Source organism: Melanostigma gelatinosum, assembly GCF_949748355.1.
Source record: "Melanostigma gelatinosum genome assembly, chromosome: 16".
NCBI classification, from domain to species: domain Eukaryota; kingdom Metazoa; phylum Chordata; class Actinopteri; order Perciformes; family Zoarcidae; genus Melanostigma; species Melanostigma gelatinosum.
This window is the reverse complement of record NC_136649.1, coordinates 3,731,947-3,756,857: the sequence shown is the minus strand read 5'-3', so window position 1 is coordinate 3,756,857 and position 24,911 is coordinate 3,731,947. Positions and strand designations below refer to the sequence as shown.

At 43.5% G+C, this 24,911-nt stretch overlaps 1 protein-coding gene across 1 annotated transcript; it reads right to left on the bottom strand.

Annotated features, from left to right (window-relative positions):
• Positions 1–1,058: 1,058 nt before the first annotated feature.
• On the bottom strand, positions 1,059–23,857 carry nol10 (nucleolar protein 10). Its single transcript, XM_079286989.1, has 21 exons — positions 23,727–23,857; positions 23,323–23,368; positions 23,130–23,228; positions 22,957–23,034; positions 22,837–22,874; positions 21,580–21,716; positions 21,401–21,466; positions 21,242–21,302; positions 19,874–19,959; positions 19,634–19,712; positions 18,311–18,460; positions 18,055–18,121; positions 17,332–17,384; positions 9,139–9,265; positions 6,878–6,957; positions 6,637–6,735; positions 6,334–6,426; positions 5,480–5,656; positions 3,201–3,514; positions 2,897–2,999; positions 1,059–1,877 (listed from the first exon to the last, which is right to left on the bottom strand). The coding sequence occupies exons 1-21, from the start codon at positions 23,790–23,792 to the stop codon at positions 1,650–1,652; spliced, it is 2,247 nt and encodes a 748-aa protein (XP_079143115.1). The 5' UTR covers positions 23,793–23,857; the 3' UTR covers positions 1,059–1,649.
• Between the last annotated feature and the right edge of the window lie 1,054 nt (positions 23,858–24,911).

Sequence of the window (24,911 nt, the reverse complement as noted above, 5' to 3'; positions counted from 1 at the left end):
AGTTAGCTGTTTGCAAAGTGTCACAACAATAAAAAGGTCATGTACAAAATGAAAGGAATAGTTTGACATTTTGGGGAAACCGCTCACCAGTTTACGAGTTGTGGCTGGGAGTGAGATGATTCATACCAACCTCACATCTGTACGGAAAACACACAGTCTTTTAGCTGAGCTTAGCACAAAGACCGGAAAACAGCTGAAGAGCTGCTTGCGGCGTTGTCGAAAACCGTTCATCGCTGGTTGACTCCAGGGAAGTGAAGAAGAGTTTGACTCTAACATTAGCAAATCCAGCAGCTAAAGTGAAGCAGACTACATTCTGCAGAGATCTGAAGCTCCGCCCCCGCTCGCTTGTTTATTCCAACTTTATTAATATTGAACACATCACGTGTCCGAATTGCACCAAATTGGACACTGCACTCCCTCAGGTCCCCAGCAATACACACGAGTGTGAAGTAGACCGGTGAACGGTTCTTGTCGTATGCAAAGGACACACAGACGGGGATTGCCTGCTTTTTAGTTTAGTTCAGTTTAGATTAAACATACGACACACAATATGCTAGTCAGTGAGCTTAAGAGATGCTGGTATGCAAGTTTTGTTGTCCTTGAACAGAGCCAGACGAGCGGTTTCCCTATTTACAGTCGCTAAGCTGAGCTGAGCTTGTCGGCTGCCAGCTTCGGCTTCTTATTGAACGTACAGACATGAGAGTGGTATTAATCCTCTTATGCAACTCTCAGGCAGACAGCAAAATAAGTTAATTTCCCAAACCGCCGAGTTATTCCTCTAAAGGTTACAGCATTGAAATCACATTTGGTTCTTGCAGCATTTGTTGTTCAACATGCTAATTTAATGTGTTTCACCTCAATGAAGCGTTGTTCACGCTGTCGCCAAATACAGACGGATGGCTCATGGTGCAAAAGCGTGGCGACAACTAATTCGTTCAAATGAGCCTGGGGGCCAGTGTTGGCATGCCGAGGACATTTTTCTCTTACCCGTCTCTTGCTTCCTGCTGCTCTAGTTTGATCGAGACATTTTGGCAATAAAAGCAAAGACGACGAGCAAGTGTTGTACCAAATATAATATACTGTACAAGTGTTGTTAAGCCGGTGTTCGCTTTAACAATCTACAGTAATAAAAAAAAGAGCATTAAAAATACAAACTTCTTTTTTGCAAAAGCATAAATTTTCTCCCCTTCCAGTAACTGAAATAGTAGGCTCAACCGAGGATGACGTCTAACAAACTACAGACGCCTGAGACAAGGCAGGTCAAGTCCATTCAGCTCTTCATTCCTCCGTCTGGGGACGTCCCTGCTTAATAAAAAGCCTAGTCAAGGTACTTTTGGATAATGGCATAAGCATTATATGCACAAAGGCAGCGACATAAGTAATCTTTAGTTTTTTTGAATGTGCTCTGAATTTGCAGAGAGCAGCTGAACACAGACCACCCAGGAGCAGCTCGTCTGTTCATCAGTGTCAGTCTTTGCCACTTTGTGCAGCATCTCCAGTCTGTCTCGTAAAAAACCTGTACACTTGGAAGTTGAGTTAATGAGAGCCGCTACAAAACCTCGACGTGAGCTGAGGACTGTGCCAGCAATGCTTCTGTAGTCCTCACCCAGGACCAAAACTGGTCCTGGGTGAGGACTAGGCCGCCCCTCTCAGTAGCGGCCTCTCCCTCCTCCCCCGCCACGTCCTCTCCCTCCTCCCCCGCCAAGTCCTCTCCCGCCGCCGCCGCCACGTCCTCTCCCGCCGCCGCCGCCACGTCCTCTCCCGCCGCCACGTCCTCTCCCGCGGTCGCTGCTCAGGTGTCCGGCAGAGCGCCTCAGCTTCCTCCTCTCCTCGTGGTGTTCCCATTCCACCTGCTGCTGCTTCCTCTGCTGCTCCGACTGCAAATGAGGATGGAATAACGTATGTTTCAGAAATTCTGTCCCGATTTGTGTTTCAAACCTCCTAATACTTGGGGGGAGGCAGGCAACCATTACTCGCTTCCAGGTAGGGCCAGGCCAGGGGACGAGAAGATTGTACATTAATGCTCTTTTCTATTTAGTCTGTATATTTTAGTAAAAGATAACTGTATGGCTATTTTTAATTGGTTGTGGTTGTTGATATCACTGTCAGTCGATCATGTTTAAATAGTTTTGAGTATTAATCGTAGTTTTATCAGATTGCAGCTATTCAATAATTGTGTCTACAGTGTGCAAAAGCTGCTTATTGTGAATTATACCCCTTTTACACCCACATTTGTGTACATATGTGTTTTTGTGACGTGGGAAAACCCGATAGAAATAGGCGAGAGACTCCATTCCCAGGGTCAGTAGACAAGTATACCATTATGGGGACTTTATCTGGTGTGCCATGTTCAAGGTCACGGCTACGCCAGCTGGCACCAGAGTCAGTAAACAGTGAATATGTTCTTTTAAAAATAAGAATGAGTTACTAATACAGTCTCTCTATAAAAACTCTCAAAGCAGAGTTGATGATTGTTGAAACAGTGGAGAGACAACCAAAAGACCATTTTGATGAGTTTCTTTCCGTCGAGCTAGGTAACTTTTGCTTGTTTTAAAGAGATCCTATTGTGTTTTTTGTCTGTAGAATAAATTATAATAACTGCCCAAATCCCTGTTGACAGACAGCCAGACGTTAGCGGGTGTTTGTGGGTCTTTAGTCCTGAAGGAAAGGGGCTTAAGGTAGCCTTTAAAAAAAACAATGTTTTTTAATACTATGTGAAGTTAAACCTCCTCCTCACCAATCCATCTGCAAACCAGCTTGGACAATTTGCTGCACTAGTTGGTTTTTAGCAGATGCAGCTGTTGGGGGCTTATACGTGTACCGGTACTTCATTGCTTTGAACAAAGGAGTGAGGTACGGGAGAGTGAGAGGACGGTGCGCCAAGTGAACAGTTCACCTTTTTGAGAGTGAAGGTCAGCTGCTTGCTGCCGACTGCGGTCTCGGTCATGTTGCTGGTTCCTGAGTGCTCCTCCAACTTCAGACGGTCCTCCAAAGAAGCCCTGGAAGAAAAACACACATTCCTCAGACACAATATACCAAACAGTGTACAGTTATTTGTCTTTTATTATAATTCATATTGATATTTATTGAGTTAAGTTTGTAAATCTATTCATTTAGAAGAGTCTTCCATAGCTGGACAGGTCAGGTCAGTTTATCCCCCACCCCAACAGTTCCATTTGATACATATACAAAATACATACTTTTGTAGTCTCTGCTTGCGGGCCACGTCGTTAAAACTTCTGAACTCCTCCCCAGCTTTGAGCTGATAATACTGAGGCCGACTTGTCTTCTTGCCCTCGGCCATGTTTGAGGTTTCCTCTCCTCCGCTCTGGTCCCTTTCAAGCAGGACGGTGTTGCGGTCCGCTTCCTTCCTCAGCTGCCTCCGGCGGCCCCGGCCCTCCTCCCAGATCAGCCTCCGCTGCTCCCTCACCTCCTCCACCCAGCTCTTGTCATCGTCTGAGCTCTCCTCCTCGGAGCTGGCTCGCCCCTCGGGCTCCTTATCGTCCTCATCCGCCTGGATGGGGACGTCACAAAGCCAGTGTTATGTATGCGGCAGTCTTTCCTGACAATGAGGACGGGGCCTGAAGCCTAGACTCTACGTAGAGTCCAGAGAAGCCTCATCCTATGTAGAGTCCAGAGAAGCCTCATCCTATGCAGAGTCTAGAGAAGCCTCATCCTATGCAGAGTCTAGAGAAGCCTCATCCTATGTAGTCTAGAGAAGCCTCATCCTATGCAGAGTCTAGAGAAGCCTCATCCTATGCAGTCTAGAGAAGCCTCATCCTATGCAGAGTCTAGAGAAGCCTCATCCTATGCAGAGTCTAGAGAAGCCTCATCCTATGCAGTCTAGAGAAGCCTCATCCTATGCAGAGTCTAGAGAAGCCTCATCCTATGCAGTCTAGAGAAGCCTCATCCTATGCAGAGTCTAGAGAAGCCTCATTCTATGCAGAGTCAAAACAAAAAATAAAGTTTTACCTACAGAAAGTATGTTATTTCTTTCCTTACTGAACACCAAACGTTTCCTTATTTTAACTACCCAACTAACGTTATATTTAAAAATTAAAAAAATAAAATAAAAAACACAAATATTTGTACTTCAACTTCAGAGGCAATCAGAATCTACATCTGTGTAAAGTAATAATTCTCATCACTTTCATATTAACATGAGTGACTGCACACACTGACACTCATTACTGATACGCCAGTAGTGCAAGTGTCAATGACAGACACGATCCTCCTACTGGGGGCTGAGGCAGCATTCTGCCCTCTAGCAACTTTCGTGAACTATATTTTTATGATAAAAATAAGGAACAGTTCAAACACGTGGGTATCAGACTGTACAAACACTGATTTTTTCCGTAGCTTTTCTCCGCCACAACAACAACCGCAACTTCCGTTTCCGGTCTAACACAACATTTACCAGCTCCCGACACAGAACAGTTGCTACGAGCAACCCCTCTGCTACCAGCTGTTACTGACAGGGTCGCTACAATATGGATGAAGTACCTTTGACCTACCTCTCACTAGGACTGTTAACAAAAAAGGTTGAACGGCAAGATGCTTTTAACAGTACACGTCCGACTCGCTAGCTTCTAAGCTAATTTTAACATTACGGCCAATGGGGAAATGCTAACCGCGATTAGCATTAGCGAATATATAATAATATATCTTTGTACATCTTTTCATGCAGACATACTTGCATTACAGACTAAGGTCTCTCACGGCTACCAAACGAAAAGCAATGAGGCAATAACTGTTGTTGCTCATAGCTCTGAATAGCTGTTGTGCTAGCAGCAACTGGCCAAGCCAGTTAGCCGTAAATGCTATTCAGAGCTACATGTTATGATGTTCAGAGAAGAGACAACTTTAGTACTGTTAAAAGCATCTTGCTGTTCAACGGGGGCACCTGCGGCTTATCGACCAGTGCGGCTTATCTATGTACAACCACTTTTTTTTTCTTTTAAAAATTAGCTGGTGCGGCCTATATACCGGTGCACTCTATAGTCCGGAAAGTACGGTACTTTCTTTTACGGTAATTATACCAATCTCTGTTAAATTAGTATTTTATGTATTTTACACAATCTTTTAAAATCATATTCTATGTATGGATGGTGCTTTTACTTTATATTTATGTAAAACACATTGAATTCCCACGTGTAAGAAATGTGCTACAGAAATAAACTTGCTATAGCTATAAAGTAAATGGAAATTACTTCTGTAATTGTTTTATCCAACGACGGCGGAGCAACGCCCACACACAGTCCTCGTCTTAAACACAATATCTGCGCTCGCCATAGTGAAACAGACTCGCACGCCAACCAGCTTGTTATGCTGACCTCAGCACCTGTTGCTTAATGGTGCACAACTAAAAAGTGTCCGGGTGGAACTCACGCTTGTGTATTTGTTTTTTTAAAGTTATCGGGAGCCACTGCGGGACAAATGATTCACATTGGACGGAAATCCGTCTGTAGGCGGGCGTTACCTGTTCGGAAGCAGCAGCCTGCTGGGCCAGCAGACGCAGCTTCTTCTGCCTCTTCTGTCCCACCTTGGAGACGATGGGGTTGAGGAGGCGGAACTCCTCGCTCTGATCATCCACCTGGTAGTCCGGGTTTTCGAACATCACCTTGAAGCGGTCGTCTCCCAGGACGCTGGGGAGAGCCTGCGCGTGTGAAAAGTTGGGGGGGGGGGGGGGGGGGGGAGGGGGAGGATTGGGGTTGGTGCTTTTTCCTCCAGCAGAGGAGGCATAGAAAGATACAATGAAACTTGATTTCCATATTAAACGCGTCAACTGAGTTTCTTTGGAGTCGGTGAATTCAGAGACCTAAGAAATGCTAATGGCGTCAGAGTGTAATTAAGTCCCGCCCACACCGTAGGGGAAAACAATGCATGGCTCTCTATTGACTTAGTATTGTGTGAAGGTGCCTCCTTGTCACATTCATTCCAAAGAACTGAACCTCTGAGCGGTATCAGCAGCAAGAATGGGAACACTGTGGATCCTCATCCTGACATTTCTAATGTTACCTGTGCAGCAAGCATTCAGTCCAAATGTCAGTTTTAGGTGAACTATATTCCTGTGAGTTATGCAGTGTTGTGTTTTCAGTCACAGTAGCTTGCTGACACACAGCCATCATTAGCTCGCTAACAGCTAACTTGTCCCGTCATTATGTTAGTTCTCAGCTGCTCCCCTGGTAGACATGGCGTGCTGAAATACTCAGGCCCTTCTGCTCGTGTTTCAGCCCTTGGGTGTGTGCGTTCCCCTCCGGTGGCCGTTATTTTCAGAGTATAACACTCTGTCGAGACATAACCACCTTGATTTTGCAATCTGTGTTTTCCTACCTTGCCCTTCTTTTTCCGAGAAGCCAGCTCTGCCTCGTCGTCACCCTCCTCCATCAGCTTGAGGGCCAGCTCCTTGTTTACCGTGGGCAGCTTCTGTCTCAGGCAGAACACACAGAAACACGGGTAATCACACAGGGTTGTGAGGCAACGTGTACATTTTCACCGACATCATCAATGAAATACTAAGCTAAAGGAATGCATGCTAACGATGTGAGAGGAAGAGAAAGGATGTACAGGGGCGTTATTGGAACGATGGCGCGTTTTTAACGCTTTAAACCACGAGAGGAAAGACAAGACGCTCACCTTAACCTGCACTCTCTGGGTCCTGGACTCCTCGATCTTCTGGCGGATCTTATCCTTGCGATACTCCTCGTATGCGAAAGGATTGGCCATGCTTTTGACCTGCGGCCGAGCCAAACGGCAAAACAAAACGTCAAATCTAAGCAACACACGTCTCTGAGACACTTATACAACAGATTTCGTCTGTTATATCCCAATCAGTTCACATTGAACAACTCGGCTAATTATTTGAAGGTGTGTTTACCTTGTGATAAAGCCGGATGTCCATGAAATAGCCGTGCATGTAGGCTCTCAGGAGAGATGATCCCACCAGGTGAGACAAACCTGACACAAATAAGCAAAACACACAGAAATCACAATCTGGACTTGGCTAACTAGATTAATAATAATAAAAAAATTCAAGCAGCCATTTATGAGAGAAAATAATTTATCAAAAAGTTTTGAGCATCACGTCGCCACTTTGGTTCATAATGAAATATATCAATAACTATTGAATGGATTACAATGACGTTTTTGCAATGACGTGGTTGTCAAGAAATATCTTGACAACCACCCAATGGACAACCATGCAATTGGTTACTGATGTTGGCGATTGTCTGACTTTCACTGTGATGCCACAGCATCGCATAGTACTCAACTAGTGAAATATCTCAACATGTTCTACATGGATTTGCAAAAACCTTGGTTGAGTCATTCATGGTTCCCAGATGATGAATCCTGCTGGACCCCTTCATGATGAATTGTAATAACTTTGGTGACTCTGCGATTTTTCGTCTAGCGCCATCATCAGGTCAAACATATTATTTTGTCAAAGACTTTGGTTCATGACAAAGTGGTTCATCACACGCTGTCATTCTCATCAGCCACAGCTGTACTATACCTGCTAAACATCAGCATGTTTGCATTGTCATCCTTAGCAATACTGCCTACTGATAACTATAAGTTAATTGTGAGTCATTTTTCATGCATACATGGTAGAAAATGCTGTTCCCACCTGTCAAATATGGAGATTTCCTGCTTTTCCATTATTTTAAATTCAATATCTTTGGGTTTTGGAGTGACTACACAAGAATCATAAAGACTTTGAGAAATCTCATTTCATACCTTAAGATTAATCAAGAAAATAATTGTCACATTAATAGAAAATGAAAATAATGCGAATGTTAGCCTTTGGCTCAAAACACAGCTTTGCCGAAGTACGGCCTCACAGAGCTGCTGGCATGGCTGTGTAGACGTCGTGTTGTTTTCAGGATTTACCTGAAATCTTTGGTATGAGAGTCAGTCAAATTCAATGTACATCATATGTGATTCAAATGCTCAGAGAACAACCTACTGCTGAAAGTCAGGAAACAAAGGAGCTGATTGTTGAGGCTGCATGCCCCAGTCTATAAAAACGCAGCTGAGGTGGATCAAGTAAACAGCTCCAAGTTCCTGGTAAAAAGCATCACAGGCGACATCAAACGGTCATCACTCTTCCCCATACTGGTGAGGAAAGCTCATGAACGGCTGCATTTCTTTGGGAAACTTAAGAAGGTGAACATTCCTGTGCCATGTTCTTGTTAACTAACAGAGGAGCAACAGAAAGCATCCTGACTGGTAACATTACTAACTGGTATGGGACGTGCACAGCCCAGGACAGGAGGGCTCTACAGTGGCTGACTAAAACATCATTGGTACCATCTACTGAGCATCAGGGATATCGGTGAGAAGAGGAGCCTGAGAAGACCTAAAGGATATTAAAGACCAAGCCCACCCAGACACAACCTGTTCACCCTGCTGCCCTCTGGAAAGAGACACAGAAGCATTAGCTGCCGTCCTCAGACGACAAACTGCATGTCGTTGCACAACCCTGTTGTAAAACGACAATAATTAATCTTGGGACATTGAGAATCTCCACCGCAAGATTACTCACGCCCGGGTGTGAATGGGAGCAGCAGGATGCACGGATGACTGTTAAAGAAAATATATTCATTTTGTCAAAGCCTGAAACAAGTAGGATCGTGAACGTTGAGTAAGAGCGTATTCCAGGGCCCGCATCAGCCCATGCTGCCTCAAACATGACATAACAGGGCCACGTTACACGGCTTCTGTAAACCAACACCGCCGGGCCCCTCCCGGGCCCCTCCTCGCCTTTTATGCCGCCGCAGCCAACCACCTCTCTGCTTCTTGTCATTTTATCTCTTTACTGCTGAGCCTGCATTCCAATGTTCATTCAACCTCTCCAGTCTACGCTCCCCGGACCCTCCTTCCCCCAACCACACAACCTGTCTTACCCAAAACCTCTTAATCATTCTCTAGGCCTCTAGTTCGGTAGTTTGGTCACCAGTGCAAACAGGTGGCAAAGTGGCTCAGATTGATTCATAGTTTTGGGTTATACATTGATCTCTTTTACCCGCTGTGCTTTCGAACTTACAGAGTAAATGGACTGTTTGGTTGGATAACTTTCAGATTTGTTTCCACATGGAGTGAGGTCTGTGAGGAAGAATTAAGGCAGCAGGCGCTCACCCAGATTTTCCAGGTCCTTCAGGGTCACAAACTTGTAGTCGTCGTACACTGTGCTCTCCGGGCTCTCCTCCAGCTCCTCCGTCAAGTTGTCAAGGAAGGAGCACCACCGAGGTGCAGGGCCCAGGGCCTAAAAGTGCGCACGCACACACGCACGCACGCGCGCGCACGCACGCACGCACGCACGCACACACACACACACACACACACACACACACACACACACACACACACACACACACACACACACACACACACACACACACACACACACACACACACACACACACACACACACACACACACACACACACACACACACACACACACCTTGGTGTTCTGCCTTTGTATGTGGGAGACCAAAGAATTCGACACTTCAATGCGATGTGCCTGATGGAGTAGTGATTGCATAGAAGAAGCGGCTGTGAAACGGTGGATAAACACATTTCATGCCCGATAAATTCGATGTTATTTTTAGTGCATTAATTAACGGCAACAATTATTTTAATCGCACGTTAACGCAGTTTAAAAATTTATAAATTATTAAGCGGATATTTCTAACGCAAGAACCTGCCGGCAGCCAGTGGTGAACAGCTGTTTGTGTGGAGTCTCTTCACTTACATTCCCCTGGGTCCTAAGTCCCTCCATGTACAGCTTCTTATCACCCTCTATGTACCAACGTACATTTATAACAAATACCACACATATTACGGTAATCAGCATTGCATGTGTCTGACCACAATACCAAAAAAATCAAAAAAGAAATGATTCATTTAAATTATTTTTTTTAGAGTTTTTAAAGTTATTAGTTAGTTGTTTTGTTTGTAATATGTATAAATAAGCATATAATGTAGTTATCGCTACTGAGAATTTAACAAACATAAAAAAAGGATAAAAACATGACGTAGATTTGCAGTTTTCAAGGTGTATATTTCAGATTGCATCTCTTACACACATGAAAATAAAGTTGTGAACACCGGCTGAATATCTATTATCAGAATCATTATAACTGTATTATAACGGCTACTGTGTAAAGGGAATACTGCTGTTAACAATAACCTGATTTGTTTAAAGTGTTTGCAAACCAAATGTTATTGCACTTTTGTTCATATAGCAGTACTTTTAAAATAAATAATTATTGAACTTTGCGCATAACAATGAGATTAATCGCGATTAAAAATGTTAATCGTTGCCCAGCACCAGTTATTTTTGCTACTTACTCTTCCTGCCTGCACTATTAACAGTCTTACTTTATAGAAGAACAGCCGCTAACGAAGCTCCGCTAATTCTGTGATAAACACACGTTCCTATACATTTTTCACAATAAAAGTCTCCCTTTGTTTTATTATTTAGAAGCTTTAATTTGGAAGCAGGCAAATCAGAAAAAGGTTTCCCCCTCTCTTCCTTTGGCCCTCGCGGTAGAGGAACTCCTGTGAGCTTGATAAACTCTCTGGATTGTGTTCCCATCCGGCTGATCGAATCCCAATGCAAGATATGATCTGGGAGCGTACAGACTCGACAGCCTCCTGGCATGATTGGATGACTAAAGTCACATTGAAAAGACAAGTGCAATCACAACCTCTGATCATGCAGCTGTGGTATGTTAATTATCTAAATAATAACCAGAGTGATGTAACCGATTCCATGTTATCAGCTTTTTGCTGACGAAGGCTAAAAAATGGGCTAGACTTTTGATTTCTGTGCTAAATCTGCCCTGCATGTCTAATTTCATCCTATTTATTTCCTTCCAATGGAGCCTGGAAGTTGTGCAGCATTATTTGCCACACCCTTAATATTCAAATCTTGTCCGGCCATTTGTCCAGTAGCGACAAAGCACCTTGAGTGAAGGCATTGAAGGGTTTTACTTTCAATTTAAAGCGCATATTTAATTTGTCACTCAAAAGGGTTTTGCGATGATTCCTGGGCACGGACAGTTCAAAAAGCGCTTTTCTTATGACGGAAATGTCCATTTTGATAAATAGCTACAACACATTCAATTGTCAACTAAGGAAACCGCTTGAAATGTCATTATTTGTCCTCTCCATACTGGCTGTAAAGAGATATAGGTGAGAAGTGACTGCTGTGTGGGCAACATGGCCAAAATCCACAACCGTTGTTCTGTGCAAAAATGCGTTCTAAAGTTCAGCTTTTATGTACTCAGTACTCTGAATCAGCCGAAACGAGTGGTTATCTTAGTCATGGCAGATGTTTTATGTGTTCATTGATTGACATTGAGAGCTTGTTCCGACAGCTAACCTGCATGCAACTGCCAGGAAGTGCCCCCCCCCTTTGTGTTTCTCCAAGGAAACACTGATCGGGGAGAAAAGCAGTTGAAGTCAAGGACCGGGCATTTTGTCCCTCATCACATACAGTAGAGTCCCTGTGAAGGGGTCACCAGAGGACACGTGTGGGAGAAAGAAAGCAAAAGTGTGTGTGTGTGTGTGTGTGTGGGCTGATGATTTTCCCTTCCATTAAAGGTGGTTCTCACAAAGCCGCTGCATTCACACTGAATCAGGCGTGACATGTATATACATGGCATGCATCTGTTGTATGAAGATAGACTTGAACAGGGCCTGAATCTCTGCCTTATGGACTGTTGTTTCCTGAATCAAAGATTCACCAGAATGTCTCTTGACAATTTCAACTTTGTGTTTTCTTTTGCGCCACTATCTATTGCTGTTTTATCTTGTTTTCCTAGTTTAAAACAGGGCCACTCACACTAGGGCTGCACAATTAATCGCAATCACGATTTTGGCTGCCACGATTAAATGAGCATGATCGTCTGCGATATTGACGTTTAAAATGCGTGCTCTGCTACATATCAAATCAAGTGCTTCCTCAACTAACAGTCAGCCGACCACCAGGGGGCGAACGAGATGAGAGATGTCATGCCCGCACCCTGCAGACTCCAGTATTAGTAGAAGAAGAGAGACAGACAACAGAACAGAGAGCAGACGGCCGTGACCGTGTGTCGTGTCGCTAAATCAAAAATATAGGAGCAGAAGGCGAGGAGCTAGCCCAGGCATGGGCAAACTACGGCCCGCGGGCCGGATACGGCCCGCTGGGCTTTTTAATCCGGCCCGTCGAATATTGGTACATAATTGTCCAAATTATACTAAAGACCGCATTCATTTTGCCTTTTTCCTGCAATACCCGGCGTTCCAGTTGATCCCAATACATGGCGCACTCCAGACACGATTGACCTTTGCTGGAGTCTGGTCTATTCTCTCTATTGGTTCTTACTGATTCGTCACGCCCATATCACGTGACCCGTACCTGGAAGATCACAAACAACAGCCTTGATTGTCGATCGACTACCAGGTTAATTCAACATGGACAACTGATTACAGGCGTTGCTGACCGTGTTGTCTTTACGAGCAGCTGTTCAGTTCAATTCTGCATTTCTGCGGAGGAAGCAGCTGTTATTGTAGCGATCAGTAAGCGGCGTAACCAGTCGCGTGATCAGCCCTACGGAGCGGCCGTCAGACGCGGCTTTGAGGAGGACGGACACAAAACGGAGGACTTCAGCCACCAGCAAAGCTACGAGTGAGAACAGACAACAAACCAGTGAGAGACGTGTGTTGACCACATTTATGGACCCATAATCTAGTAAACCATTGTGTGTAAGTGTTAATTTTTAAATACATTTGATGTGTGTGTGTGAGAGAGACAGAGACCCGCAGCGCTGTAACTAAGTCTGAAAAATAAAACTACTACAACTTTCCACAAAATGTGTCTGAGTTTATAAGTATCAAACACAAGCTTTCATTATTAAAGACTTTATTATTCCGTCTTATTTTGTTTAGCTCATCAACCACTCGACTTCCTGTTTACACGGCACCAACCTGCATGCCCAGTGTCCGTGATATTCACCGTTGACACTGCATTGAGCCCTTCTGTAACAATGAGCGGACCAAAGAAGAGAAAAGTCGACAGTGAGTGCCGAGGGTTTAATGAGGAGTGGACAGCTAAATATTTTTTCACCGAAGTGCGATCAAAGGCTGTATGTCTTATTTGCCAAGAAACCGTTGCGGTTTTCAAAGAATACAATATCAGCCGCCACTTTTCCACCAAGCATGCCAACTATGCTAGCAAACAGTCAACACAAGAACGGGCGGAGAGGTTGGCAGCCACTGCTCAGAGGTTGGCAGCCAATTTAAAGACTCAGCAAGATACTTTTCTCCGGCCAAACTGCTATTCAAGAGTCAAGCACCAAGGCAAGTTATTTGCTGGCATTCAAATTAGCAAAGGCCAGCAAGCCTTTCTCCGAAGGGGAGTTTTTGAAAGAGTGCATGGTAGCGATAGCAGGTCTCTTGTGTCCAGAGAGCAAAAACAAATTTGAAAAAATGAGTTTATCACGCAGGACAGTGACTCGCCGTGTATAACTAATTGATGAAGACTTAGCCAGCGAGTTAAACAAAAAAGCCGAGTCATTTAACTTATATTCGTTAGCACTGGACGAAAGTAACGACGTAAAAGACACTGCTCAGCTCTTCATTTTCATCAGAGGGATTAATGACAATTTTGAGATAACGGAGGAATTTTTGACCATGGAATCTCTGAAGGGGACAACACGAGGAGAGGACTTGTATGACAAGGTGTCTGGTGTCATCGAGAGGCTGAAGCTACCTTGGTGTAAACTTGCCAATGTCACCACAGATGGATCGCCAAACTTAACAGGAAAAAACGTCGGGCTACTGAAAAGAATCCAGGATAAGGTGAGAGAGGAAAACCCTGAGCTGGATGTAATCAGGAAGCCCTGTGTAAATCTGTACTGAAGCTTGATCATGTAGTGAAGCCAGTTGTACAACTCGTTAACTGTATACGAGCGAGGGGACTTCAGCATCGTCAGTTTATTAAGTTCCTTGAGGAAACTGATGCTGATCACCAGGAATTGCTTTATCACTCTCATGTCCGCTGGTTAAGTTTGGGGAAAGTATGTCGACGAGTGTGGGAGCTCAAAGAGGAGATTAGCTCATTTTTGGAGTTAATCGGGAAAGCTGACGATTTTCCCGAGCTGAGCGACGCAGATTGGCTTTGTGACTTTGCTTTTGCTGTGGACATATTGACACACATGAATGAGCTGAACGTGAAGCTACAAGGGAAAGATCAATTTGTGCACGAAATGTACACAAATGTGAGAGCCTTCAAAGCCAAGTTGACTTTCTTCTCAAGACAAATTTCAAACAAATCATTCGCTCATTTCCCCACACTAGCGACACTGAAAGAGGCCCCTCGACAGATGAAGAAATACAGCAAATCGCTGGACGACCTGCACGGAGAATTCTGCCGGCGGTTCTCTGATTTTGAAAAAATTGACAAGTCACTTCAGCTGGTGTCATGTCCCCTGTCACAAGACTATGAAACAGCGCCGCAGGAGTTGCAATTGGAACTGATTGACCTTCAATGTGACTCTGTCTTAAAGGAGAAGTTCAACTCCCTTAAACTGGATGAGTTTTATGCTTCGCTAAGCGAAGCAAAGTTTCCAAACATCAGGAGGATGGCACAGAGGATGCTGGTGTTGTTTGGCTCTACCTACGTCTGTGAGCAGACGTTCAGCGTGATGAACATCAACAAATCACGTCACAGATCCCAGTTAACGGATGAACACCTCAGATCTCTCCTGAGAATTGCCACAACCCAACTGACACCAAACTTTGATGCACTGGCAAAAAAGGGTGACCAACAACACTGTTCCCACTGAAATGTAAGTATTCTTTACTTTTTAGTTCATGGCTTTTACTTGTAATTTATACTACCAGTAGTTCACACAAACACTCTCCATCCATCTGCTACTGGCCCGGCCCGTCTGTCAAATTTTAAAACTCAATGTGGCCCCTGAGCCCAAAAGTTTGCCCACCCCTGAGCTAGCCCCTCGAAAAGGATCATCATTCGTTGTCTGGAAGATATGCACAGAGTGCGCTCGAGTTGTGTCCGCATAGTAATCCTAATGCTAATGCTAATTATAGCGATTAGCTGGAATGTAGCACAACATGGAAGTGAAAGCAGTGCTCTGTTGATTTAATTTTGGGTAAAAAGTGTTGATACTTTTTTATTTATAGTTTCCTTCTACGAGATGCACTGTGATCAGGACCAGTCTGATGCAAAGAGTTGTACATTAGCCTGAATGTAGCACAACAGTGGAAGCAGTGTTCTTGTTCATTTAAACGTGAAAGTGCAATAAAAAGATGTTGTCCCTAAACTTAATGAATAATCGTGAAATAATCGTGATCGCAATATTGATCAAAATAATCGCGATTATGATTTGGCCATAATCGTGCAGCCCTAACTCACACTATGACATCTAACAGAATAACAATGTGTGGAATTCTTAAGGACTGAACTTGGTGTTTCTGCCTGTTTAGTGGAATCCGTTCATTCCAGATAGATGATGACGTCACCTGGAGTCCCACACTGAGACCAAAGGTCGACAGAATCCTGGTCATCCTTCAGTTTCATTATTGCTAAGCAGAGAGCTGATAGTGATAATAATCAAAGCCGTGTGGCTGACGAATCCTGTTTTTTCCAAGAGGTTTGCTTCCTGAGATCATAAAAAACAAAAAGTCTTCCAGAGGACAGGAGGTTCATCTGAGCGTGCCGTGTGAGATAAGGCTGCCTTTCTCAGAAAATCGAATAAATCGGTGTGTCATAACACACCACACACAGGACTTTTTTTAATTTGCTGTTGATACTGATTATCAGTTCAACACATGACAACTAGAACAACAAGGACGTTGTACCAGAAAGTCTTCTTTATTACATTCTAAGCTTCTATTGAGGTTTTCAAATGAAGCGTTGAATGTCTACTGTCATGTTTTATGCATTCACATCCATGAACAAAATCCTCATTTTAAATAAAGTGATCCATCAGATTAAATGAGTTAGTCTTATAATAGTGTTGGAGCCCAAAATAGATTTTGTTATTGTGGTTGTATAAATGTAATTGATGGTGCTGGCCGAGTGCTGCTAGACCGCTACTGGGTTCAAACACAATGAACAGAGCAGCATTAACAAAGCTACACGTCAATAGAATACGAATTTAGAATTTGAACGTCACCATTATTAATAAAGCTATTTGGGACCACGATATTTTACAGAAAAGAGTTAAACAGAATTAAGAACTCCTTTTAGATCATGATGACAACCACAGTTTCACGCATACGTGTGGGGGACTTGATGAAGCCAGGCTCCCAACAAAACAACGGTACTGATCCTCTGGACCAACTAGGGCTGCCATTTCATCAATTCATATTTTTGATTCTTCGTTTGTTTGGTCAGTTAAATGTAAGAAAGTATTCGGAAAAACCTGTCTCAGTCAAGGCCATCAGGCTCTCAGCTGTAGATCCAGCACGTAGTCCAACAGCTGGGGGGTGTAATCTCTCTCATGAGGACAGAAGGGCCAGGAGTTCAGCAAATCTGTGTCCGTCACGTCTGGAATGTACTCATTTACACCAAGCAATGTCTAGTTTACTGTGTACACACACACACACACACACTAGAATAACAACACTCAGATCATATCAGAGTCACAGGACAGTCTGTTGATGACAGCAAGCTTTCAGCAGCTTGAGGCTGCATTCACACCAAATCAGGCGCTGCTGCGATCAGCGAGGGGGGTTATGCGGTGGCGTCACTTAAAAATAGAGCCCCACACCAGATAATGCTCCCATGAATTACCGCGGGTGATGTTGCTGGTAATCACTGGATTGTTCATTGGAACATTATCTCGTGTGTGGACTGTGTATTTGTACTGTCTTTAACATGCTTTTCTGTCCAGCACGTAGTATTGCACGTAGTATAGTACAGCACGCCGATGAACCTCCTGTGTTCCCTCGTGGCTGGGTGGTTATGAGCCGCCGCAGCGTGACGCGGGGTTTGCGTTTCTCTGAAAGTTGATTCCATTTCAACTTTCTGCGTGGTTTTCAGCACGCAGCGGCTTTGTGAGAACCACGTTAATGAAAGCGAAAATAAACAGCCCACACACACACACACACACACACTATTGCTTTCTCGTGTAAGTGGTCTCTTACACGTCCTCCGATGACCCTTGAATCACAGAGGCTTGTAAATATCCTCTACTGCTCCATAAAGCGGGTGCGTGTCAGCACACGCACCTGGTGGACAGGATGTGAACGTGACCCGTCTGCTGCAGATTGTAAAGTCGGCAGTGAGGAGTGTAAATGTCTCTGCACTCACCGGGACGTAGAACGTGTTCATCTTGGGATCCTCATTGGCGGTGAAGAGCATACCTGACAAGGAGACACAGCAGATATAAATGGAGCTCATCTCTGGGGTAAACACTGGATTTAGTCCCAGTAATGTATACGTGAAGGCCCCGTTGCAGATTAAAGAGGCCAAAAGGCTGATAAAGATTTGCATATCCTGGGGCAGAATACCCTTAAAACCGTACTATTTAACACACTTCCACATCAACTCACACACAGGCGTGCTACTCGTCTGTGCGAGTCCAAAGTGTTTTCAGCAGATCATCAATGATCAGTAAATAGTATTGGCGGCAAAGAAACATGGTCAGGGATCTGTAATAGTTATATTTGTGGGTGAAGTATTCCTTTAAAAAGGTTGAAACCTCATTTAAAAGAAAAATAAAAAGTAAATTTACGATCAAAAAAAAAAACCCAGTCAGGACCAAATCATGATTTCAATGACAACTTCTATGTGAAAGTTCACCTTCAACAAGGCTCCTGGTAGACAAGCGACTGGCATGCAGTGCCAGACGCAAAGTGCAGAGTCAAACCGTTTGACCTCTGTAAGATGGCGCCACCCAGAGGTCAAAGACGGTTCTATCCCACCACCAAATTTCATTCTTCCTTTTTTATTTTGGCGTCTGCTGCTCTGACACTTACCTGCATGAATGAACTGTATCTTATGTCGTGATCGTGTGTGGGAAGTGCTTCTCACCTGAGTTCGGGTAGATGCAGACATCGTTGATGTGGGTCTGAGGCTGTATGGAGGAGAAGGCCTTGCCCTGTGGTGAACAGATGGCAATAAATAAGAGATACATGGAGCCAGAAAGAGAGTGGACCGATCAAGACAGTCCACTCTTAGTGCGAGGACGCTTAAAACCGCTCATGCTCAAATCTCAAAACAACCCACAACACATCGTCATTCCCGTGGGGTATGAGTCGGGCCTGTGAAGGCTGTTACTGAGTCTTACGGTGTCTTTGTTCCAGATCTTTATGATCTTGGAGTCGGCGGACACAACCAGGTCCAGTTGATCGTGGAAGTTGAGCGACTTGATTGGCAGGTTGTAGAAGTGGTCTCTGACCAGCAGGGGCTTGTTGGAGCGCAGGTCATAGAGCAGCACCTTCCAGACAAAGAAGCAAAGGGGTGGATTTAGAAATCCATTTCTTCTGTAAGAGGCGGGCTTTCAAATGAGTCCCTGACTGTGACGGCCATCAAAACCAGCAGCAAATCCACACTGCAGACATTTAATGACTAGTAGTAACAGTGCAACCTGTAAATAGGTTTCCTTTCTTTCTTTTTTTAAATCACCATCACATAACAGGTGAAAAACCAGGAGGGAGCGAGGATGTGTGTGTGTGGTGGTGACGCATGTTGAATTCATTGCATGCTTAAAAAGTGACATTTATCACCAGTGTGCAGGTCTGATTAGCAAGTATAACTTCAGGTGGACCAAGCTGTCACAAGCGAGCCCACGATGAGAACAATGGGAGGGAAGGATAGAGTATTGCTAGTATCGCTACTAATGCAACTCACTTTTTAATACAGAACTAATGCACTCATTTCTAAATGTCATGGTGGATATAGCTATGACTCATGCAGCCCCAGTGCACGGAAGAGGAGAGACAAATAGTAAGAACTTTATTCATGAGGTACCTTTCAAAATAAAGTCACAAAATGCTTTACAATAAAACATGATCAAAGATATTTAACAGTTAAGAACAAGAGTCATCTGTTCAAATCATAGTGCCTTTATAGGAGTAGCTCTTCAGCCTCGACAACACGATTCATTATTTGGTGTCTTTAGTCAGAAAAACACTACAGTACTTCACTTTGTGACTTTTCATTGTGATTTCTGTGAATTGCCTATTTATTACCAAAGAATCTATCAGTAATATGGTGAAGATGGAACATAATATGTGAATGTGTTGCATGTCTATGAAGTGTTATATTAAATGTACATTTTGTGCTGGTGCTCCTCAGATTTTCCGTAGGGAGCACCAGTGGAGCCCGGACATTAAGCTGCATTAAACCAGATTAAAATGGAAACTAAATTGCGCTCCTTTTGAAAGCAGTGCAAAGTGTTCGAGGGAGGCAGAATGACATCAGCCACTTCTTTGTGAGCCGACTCAGCTCAGGAAGCAGAGGAGGAATCTCGCACCGCGTGGGTAGCCGATAGTTCACAACGGCAAACGGACACAAAGTCGTAGACCAGTGTGATGGAGCGCTCTGACCGGTGTCCAGCTGCTGCGGCCGTCATGGGAATACGGTCATGGCTTAATGCGTTTGGGCTCACCTGTCCCGTGCTGGTGCCGACTGCCATGGTGAGGGAGCCGTTGAACTTCAGCGCACTGATCGAGGGCAAGCTTTGCACCCTGACGAGAATAAAACACAAGTGAGACACAAAGAGAGAAATGTGACGTGATGGTAAACGCCATTTAAGGCGGGATCAGAAGCAGAAGAAAAAGTGCCATGTGGCCACATATGCACAGTCATGCTGACATCAGCATTGGACATCTGGTGGCTTGCTACGTACTCTGCTCCCTCAGCGAGGCTGCTCAGGGCGCAGTCCAGCGTGCCCACTCGGTTCCGGACGCGAGGGTCCCAGCACTCCACCCGGCCCTGGTGGTCCGACGCAAGAGACGTCACACGGTCAGACAAATGAGGGAAGATTTCAGGAAGCTTCATGGCTTTAAAAATATGTTCTTTAACTAACTGGGATTCGTTTCAAGACCGAAGATCTGGTGTTGGCAGCTCCTAATGTAAGCGAGAGGTAATGGTTTGAAAAACTTGAACGTCAGCACTCGGAAATCACGAAGCACACTTATTTTCATCAGCCCAGCTGGTGCGTGATGCCTACACCAAATGATATCAAAGAAATGAGACAAAAGAAAGAGCTGCCATTAGGGACAACAACAATATATATAGAAGAAATATATATATATATATATATATAAAAAATAAAGCAGATTTCTGCAAACATCTTACACAACAATATGGAAACAGCTGTTTTAAAACAGGTGAAATCAAGCCACTTCTGACTGAACGCAGTTGATGACCAAACTGTGTGACTATTCCGTTTTACTATAAGAACACGTAGCACAAAGATACAGCACGGTCCAACAATAAGTCTTCAGATACTTTACAGCAAAGACATTTTAATCCATCTATATATATATATATATATGTATATATATATATATATATATATATATATATATATATATATATATATATATATATATATATATATATATATATATATATATATATATATATATATATATATATATATATATATATATATATATATATATATATATATATATATATATATATATATATATGAAGTGCTGTGTACTACTAACCCTGCATGGATGTCATTATTGTGTGGCTTTGCTCGGGTTAAGCCCTTTGTAAACAACAAATAGAGAGAATTAATCCCATAAAACGTTTCTACAGTCATAACTGAAAAAATACTTAAATTAATTAATCTAGGAGGGAATAAACAACAATTCCTATTAAAAAAAGCCATAATTTATGTGAAAGGTTCAGGTCGCTGACTTGCTCGCGACTTCCATCATCAATTCCGGACGCAGCGATCATTTTTTCCCCCGGAGCTGAAGATGGAAGAAGTCCTAAAGGAGTGAGTCATCTCGCTTCTATCGCATCTCTGTGGAGAGTTGCTCATGTGCGATACTGTGTGCGATACTGATCAGGCTGGAGGTAGCAGCAAGTATTGCGTAACATGTTGTTGTTGTTGTGTATCGTAAATGAGCAGAACGAATGAATGTCTTAGTATATTCTAGAATGCACACACGCGCACACACACACACGCACACACGCACGCACGTCTGCTGATAACTGGCGCCTCATTTCACACACAGCCTGCCATGGCACTTACCTCAGAGCTTCCTGTGGCAAACAAATGATGGACGGGGTTGATGTCACACACATTATTTTCCCTGAGAAGTCAAGAGAAACAAGCACCATGAGCATCAGCTGTGGTGCAACACTTTAAATGTTTTCTCCGGGCTGAACCTCCACACAGTGTTTTACTCACACAGCAGCCGTCTGCAGTGAGTTGAGGAAGCGCCCTTGTTCCAGATTCAGTCTGAACACCTCGGAACTGAAAATGAAAAGCAAAAAACCTTAACGGGGTCGCTTGACATGCGCAGGATGAACCTGAAAACATGCCAGGACGACAAAGTTGCCTCGACATCCATCGATGCAATATCTCACCTGCTGCCCACAAAATAGAGGTCACAGGAGGGGTAGTGGTAAGAGAAGTCCCGTCCGAACTTGGGAATGCGCATCTTGTAGTAGTGTCCGTGCTGGGAGTGGAACTCCACGTAGCGGTCAGAGTGCAGAAACACCAACTGTATGGACACGGCGACAGAAACAGAAGGCAGTTTTAAAGCAAGTGTAACAATGCTGAAAAACACAGAGGGTTGATAACACATGGACTTTTAGTTGCATTACCATTTTGATTCATGAAGTAAATCCCCTCGTAGTGATAAAGAAACATTAAACCATCTCTAAAGCTATACCATGTTTTCATCAGCTATGAGGGCTAATCCAGGGCATGGTGTGGTTCACTGGTAATACAGTAGAGTTTAACAGAGTCATGAAAGCTTAATATGACTCGTGCTGCGAGATTGATGACAGCTTAATATATAAATGCAGTTAATTAATAGGTGGTTCTTCATTGGCTAAACCCCCCCCCCCCCAAATTGTGTATGTACAAGGAATAAAATAAAATCCCCAAAAGTGATTACCCTTCACCTTTGCTGTTGGATGCTGGATGTAGCATGCTAACGCTAGCTAGATGAAAGTGGTGGTTATGTCAAAGCAGGCGACTAATACACCTATTTGGAAATGACCTCCGCTAAGTGTATTTCACCGATGTTTGTAACTGCGAGTAGCCGCTAACTGGGTGTGTTTTTCAGGGGCAGCTTTACTGATTTGGGGGCCCCAGACCAGCGCTGTCTGACTTTGCTTTTTACTCTTTATCTAATTGGGAACACTGATTTAGGCTGTGGTAGAAGACAAACTAAGTAAAACTATCAATATTGCACGGTAAAGGTTGTGCATTCAAATGTTAACTTCAAGTAAAGCATGACAGAGAGGCATCATCAGCACACTGCACTTAAATATACTTTGTGTCTGTTTAAGGTGGAGCTCTCAATTCTAATATGATGCTGGATCCTTCAATGGATAATAAAGCATCATATTCTAATTGTTATATTTTGAGAGTGAAATCAGAATTTTCAAGGTAATCAACTCTGTCAGGTAACTGTAGTACACAGAAGTTTACAGTTGAGATGCGTATCTTTTAAGTGTTTCAGGGGCCTTTTGTTATTTTAGGGTACAGTGACTTAGAATAGTGACCGAATTCAATGTTTTTCATATCTAAACATCATAAGAAATCTATTGCTGTGTGAACATAAAAACAAATACAATGGCATCTCTAAAGTGTCGGGGCCCTCGGGGTCTTACCTTAGAGTAGTCATCAGACAGGATGTCAAAAGCCACAACTTTAAGGGAGAGAGAAAAACCCAGTTTAGACGTACATGACACGCAACACCATACAACAAGTAGGTGTGTCTACTGACTTACCTTCTGAATCCAGACAGCGCTCAAACTTCAGGGACAACTGGTAGGTGTCGTAGCAGCGAATCCTGGGTTTGTAAGTGCCTGAAAATAATTGTAAAAGCGGCTGAGTGTTCATGGCGACCTGTTCCGACTGACGACTGCAGATTTGCCGAAACACTGTCCGCCATTTGTCTCACCTGTTGCCAGGATGAACTGACCGTCCCTGGACACTTTGATAGAGTTGCACACCGTGGGCATCTCAAAGTCCTGGATGAGCTCAATCCTGCGCTGGATGTCTGGGGGGGAAAAATATGAAGAGTGAGAATAATGACGGCCATTTCAAAGACAATTACCCAGTCTGACATGCTGAAATTGTAGCGGTCAACTCACCGACATCTTTATTTTGTAACTGTCTCTTCTTCCGATCTGACAGCCACTGCAGTGAAGAGGAAGAGGTGATGGGATTTGGCATACAAAATGACCAATAAAACACTGCTTGGTTACAGGGACACTTTCCTATCTTACCTTTGTTGGGAATATTTACTACTGTACCAATGGTGCAGTCTCAAATGATGTTCTACTGTTTATCTAGCTGTGTTCATTTATTTATACAACACGTTCTATCAAGGTGGTGTAGAATAGACTTCAACATTTTCTTTCAATACACAATGTCATGACTTCTGTTGTCACGGCTAGCTGTGTTAGCTAGTTAGCTTGCCTCAAGGGAAGCAGCGACTTCTTAGACTATCACTATGGGACGTGACTAAGCGTCAGGAAGCAGCCGCTCTTCTTACCTCTGGGAGGGATTTCCCGTGGCTTAAATTGTAAATCTTCACGTCATTCACACTGGATATCTGCATTGTGGGGAGTGAACAGACTCTGGTCACACATAACACAGATATCGTACACCGGTGTGCTGCACTGGACCCACGTTGTTGCTTCGGAGCAAAAACAGGAAGTGAAGGTGAGTTTTCCGAAATAGGTCCGTGTAGAAACCACACTGCCTGAACTCAGTCCCCTCTCCTCTCCTGCGTTACGGAGGGACGGAGGCCCTGTGGTCACGAAAACGAACGCACAAGATGTTCACATATAAATATTTATATATATAAATATATATATATTTAAAACTATAAATACGAAAAATATATATATACATATATGTATTTATATATGTATAAATGTATATGCATTTATATATACATATTATTTATAATAGGCAAAACGTGTTCTAACAGCATTTCAGTGACTTTGTTTCAATTTACTACATTTCTATGTTTGTTGAAGTAGCTGAAATAAAGCCACTCAACACTGTTGAACCAATTTAAAATCCACCCACTACAACACAATATTACTGGATCAGATTGTGAGCTTTGATCGATATATTTATTTGAATCTTCAACCATATGTTTCATCTTTAGTCGGCCCACGTGTTTTGTACCCATCAGATTAAAGCTGAACAAATATATTCAAAATGTAATGCAGGTCAAAGCCACAGTCAGATTCTAGCACTTTGTCACCATTGAGGTCTGGTAAATGGTGCCTGAATAAATTAACCACTGAATAAAACTTCATTGTGAAAACGTATCGACAATTTTCCTTGCTAATAATCTTTGTTGTTATCAATAAACATGGAGGATCTGCCTTATATTCAGCTGTTGCGATGGTGAATCGTGATATCAGAGCTCCGTTGATGATGGCTTTTTTCATTCACCACGCATGACAGCTCCATGCATGAATGCTAAACAGTTAAAAAAAAAATTAAAACAGCATCTTTTTTTTTACTTGAAGGAACTCGCAAAGTGACAGCAAAGTTGCAAAGTGACGGCCGACCAATTCTGGTAACGTCCACTCAGATCAGCTGGAGTGGTGTAACAGCTTCTTGTGATCCTATAGAAGGCAGTGGGCTGGCTCTCAGTCAGTCTCAGGTGGAGCTGCTGCTCAGACTTTCCAACACCGCAACATAGTGGGAGCGACACAGC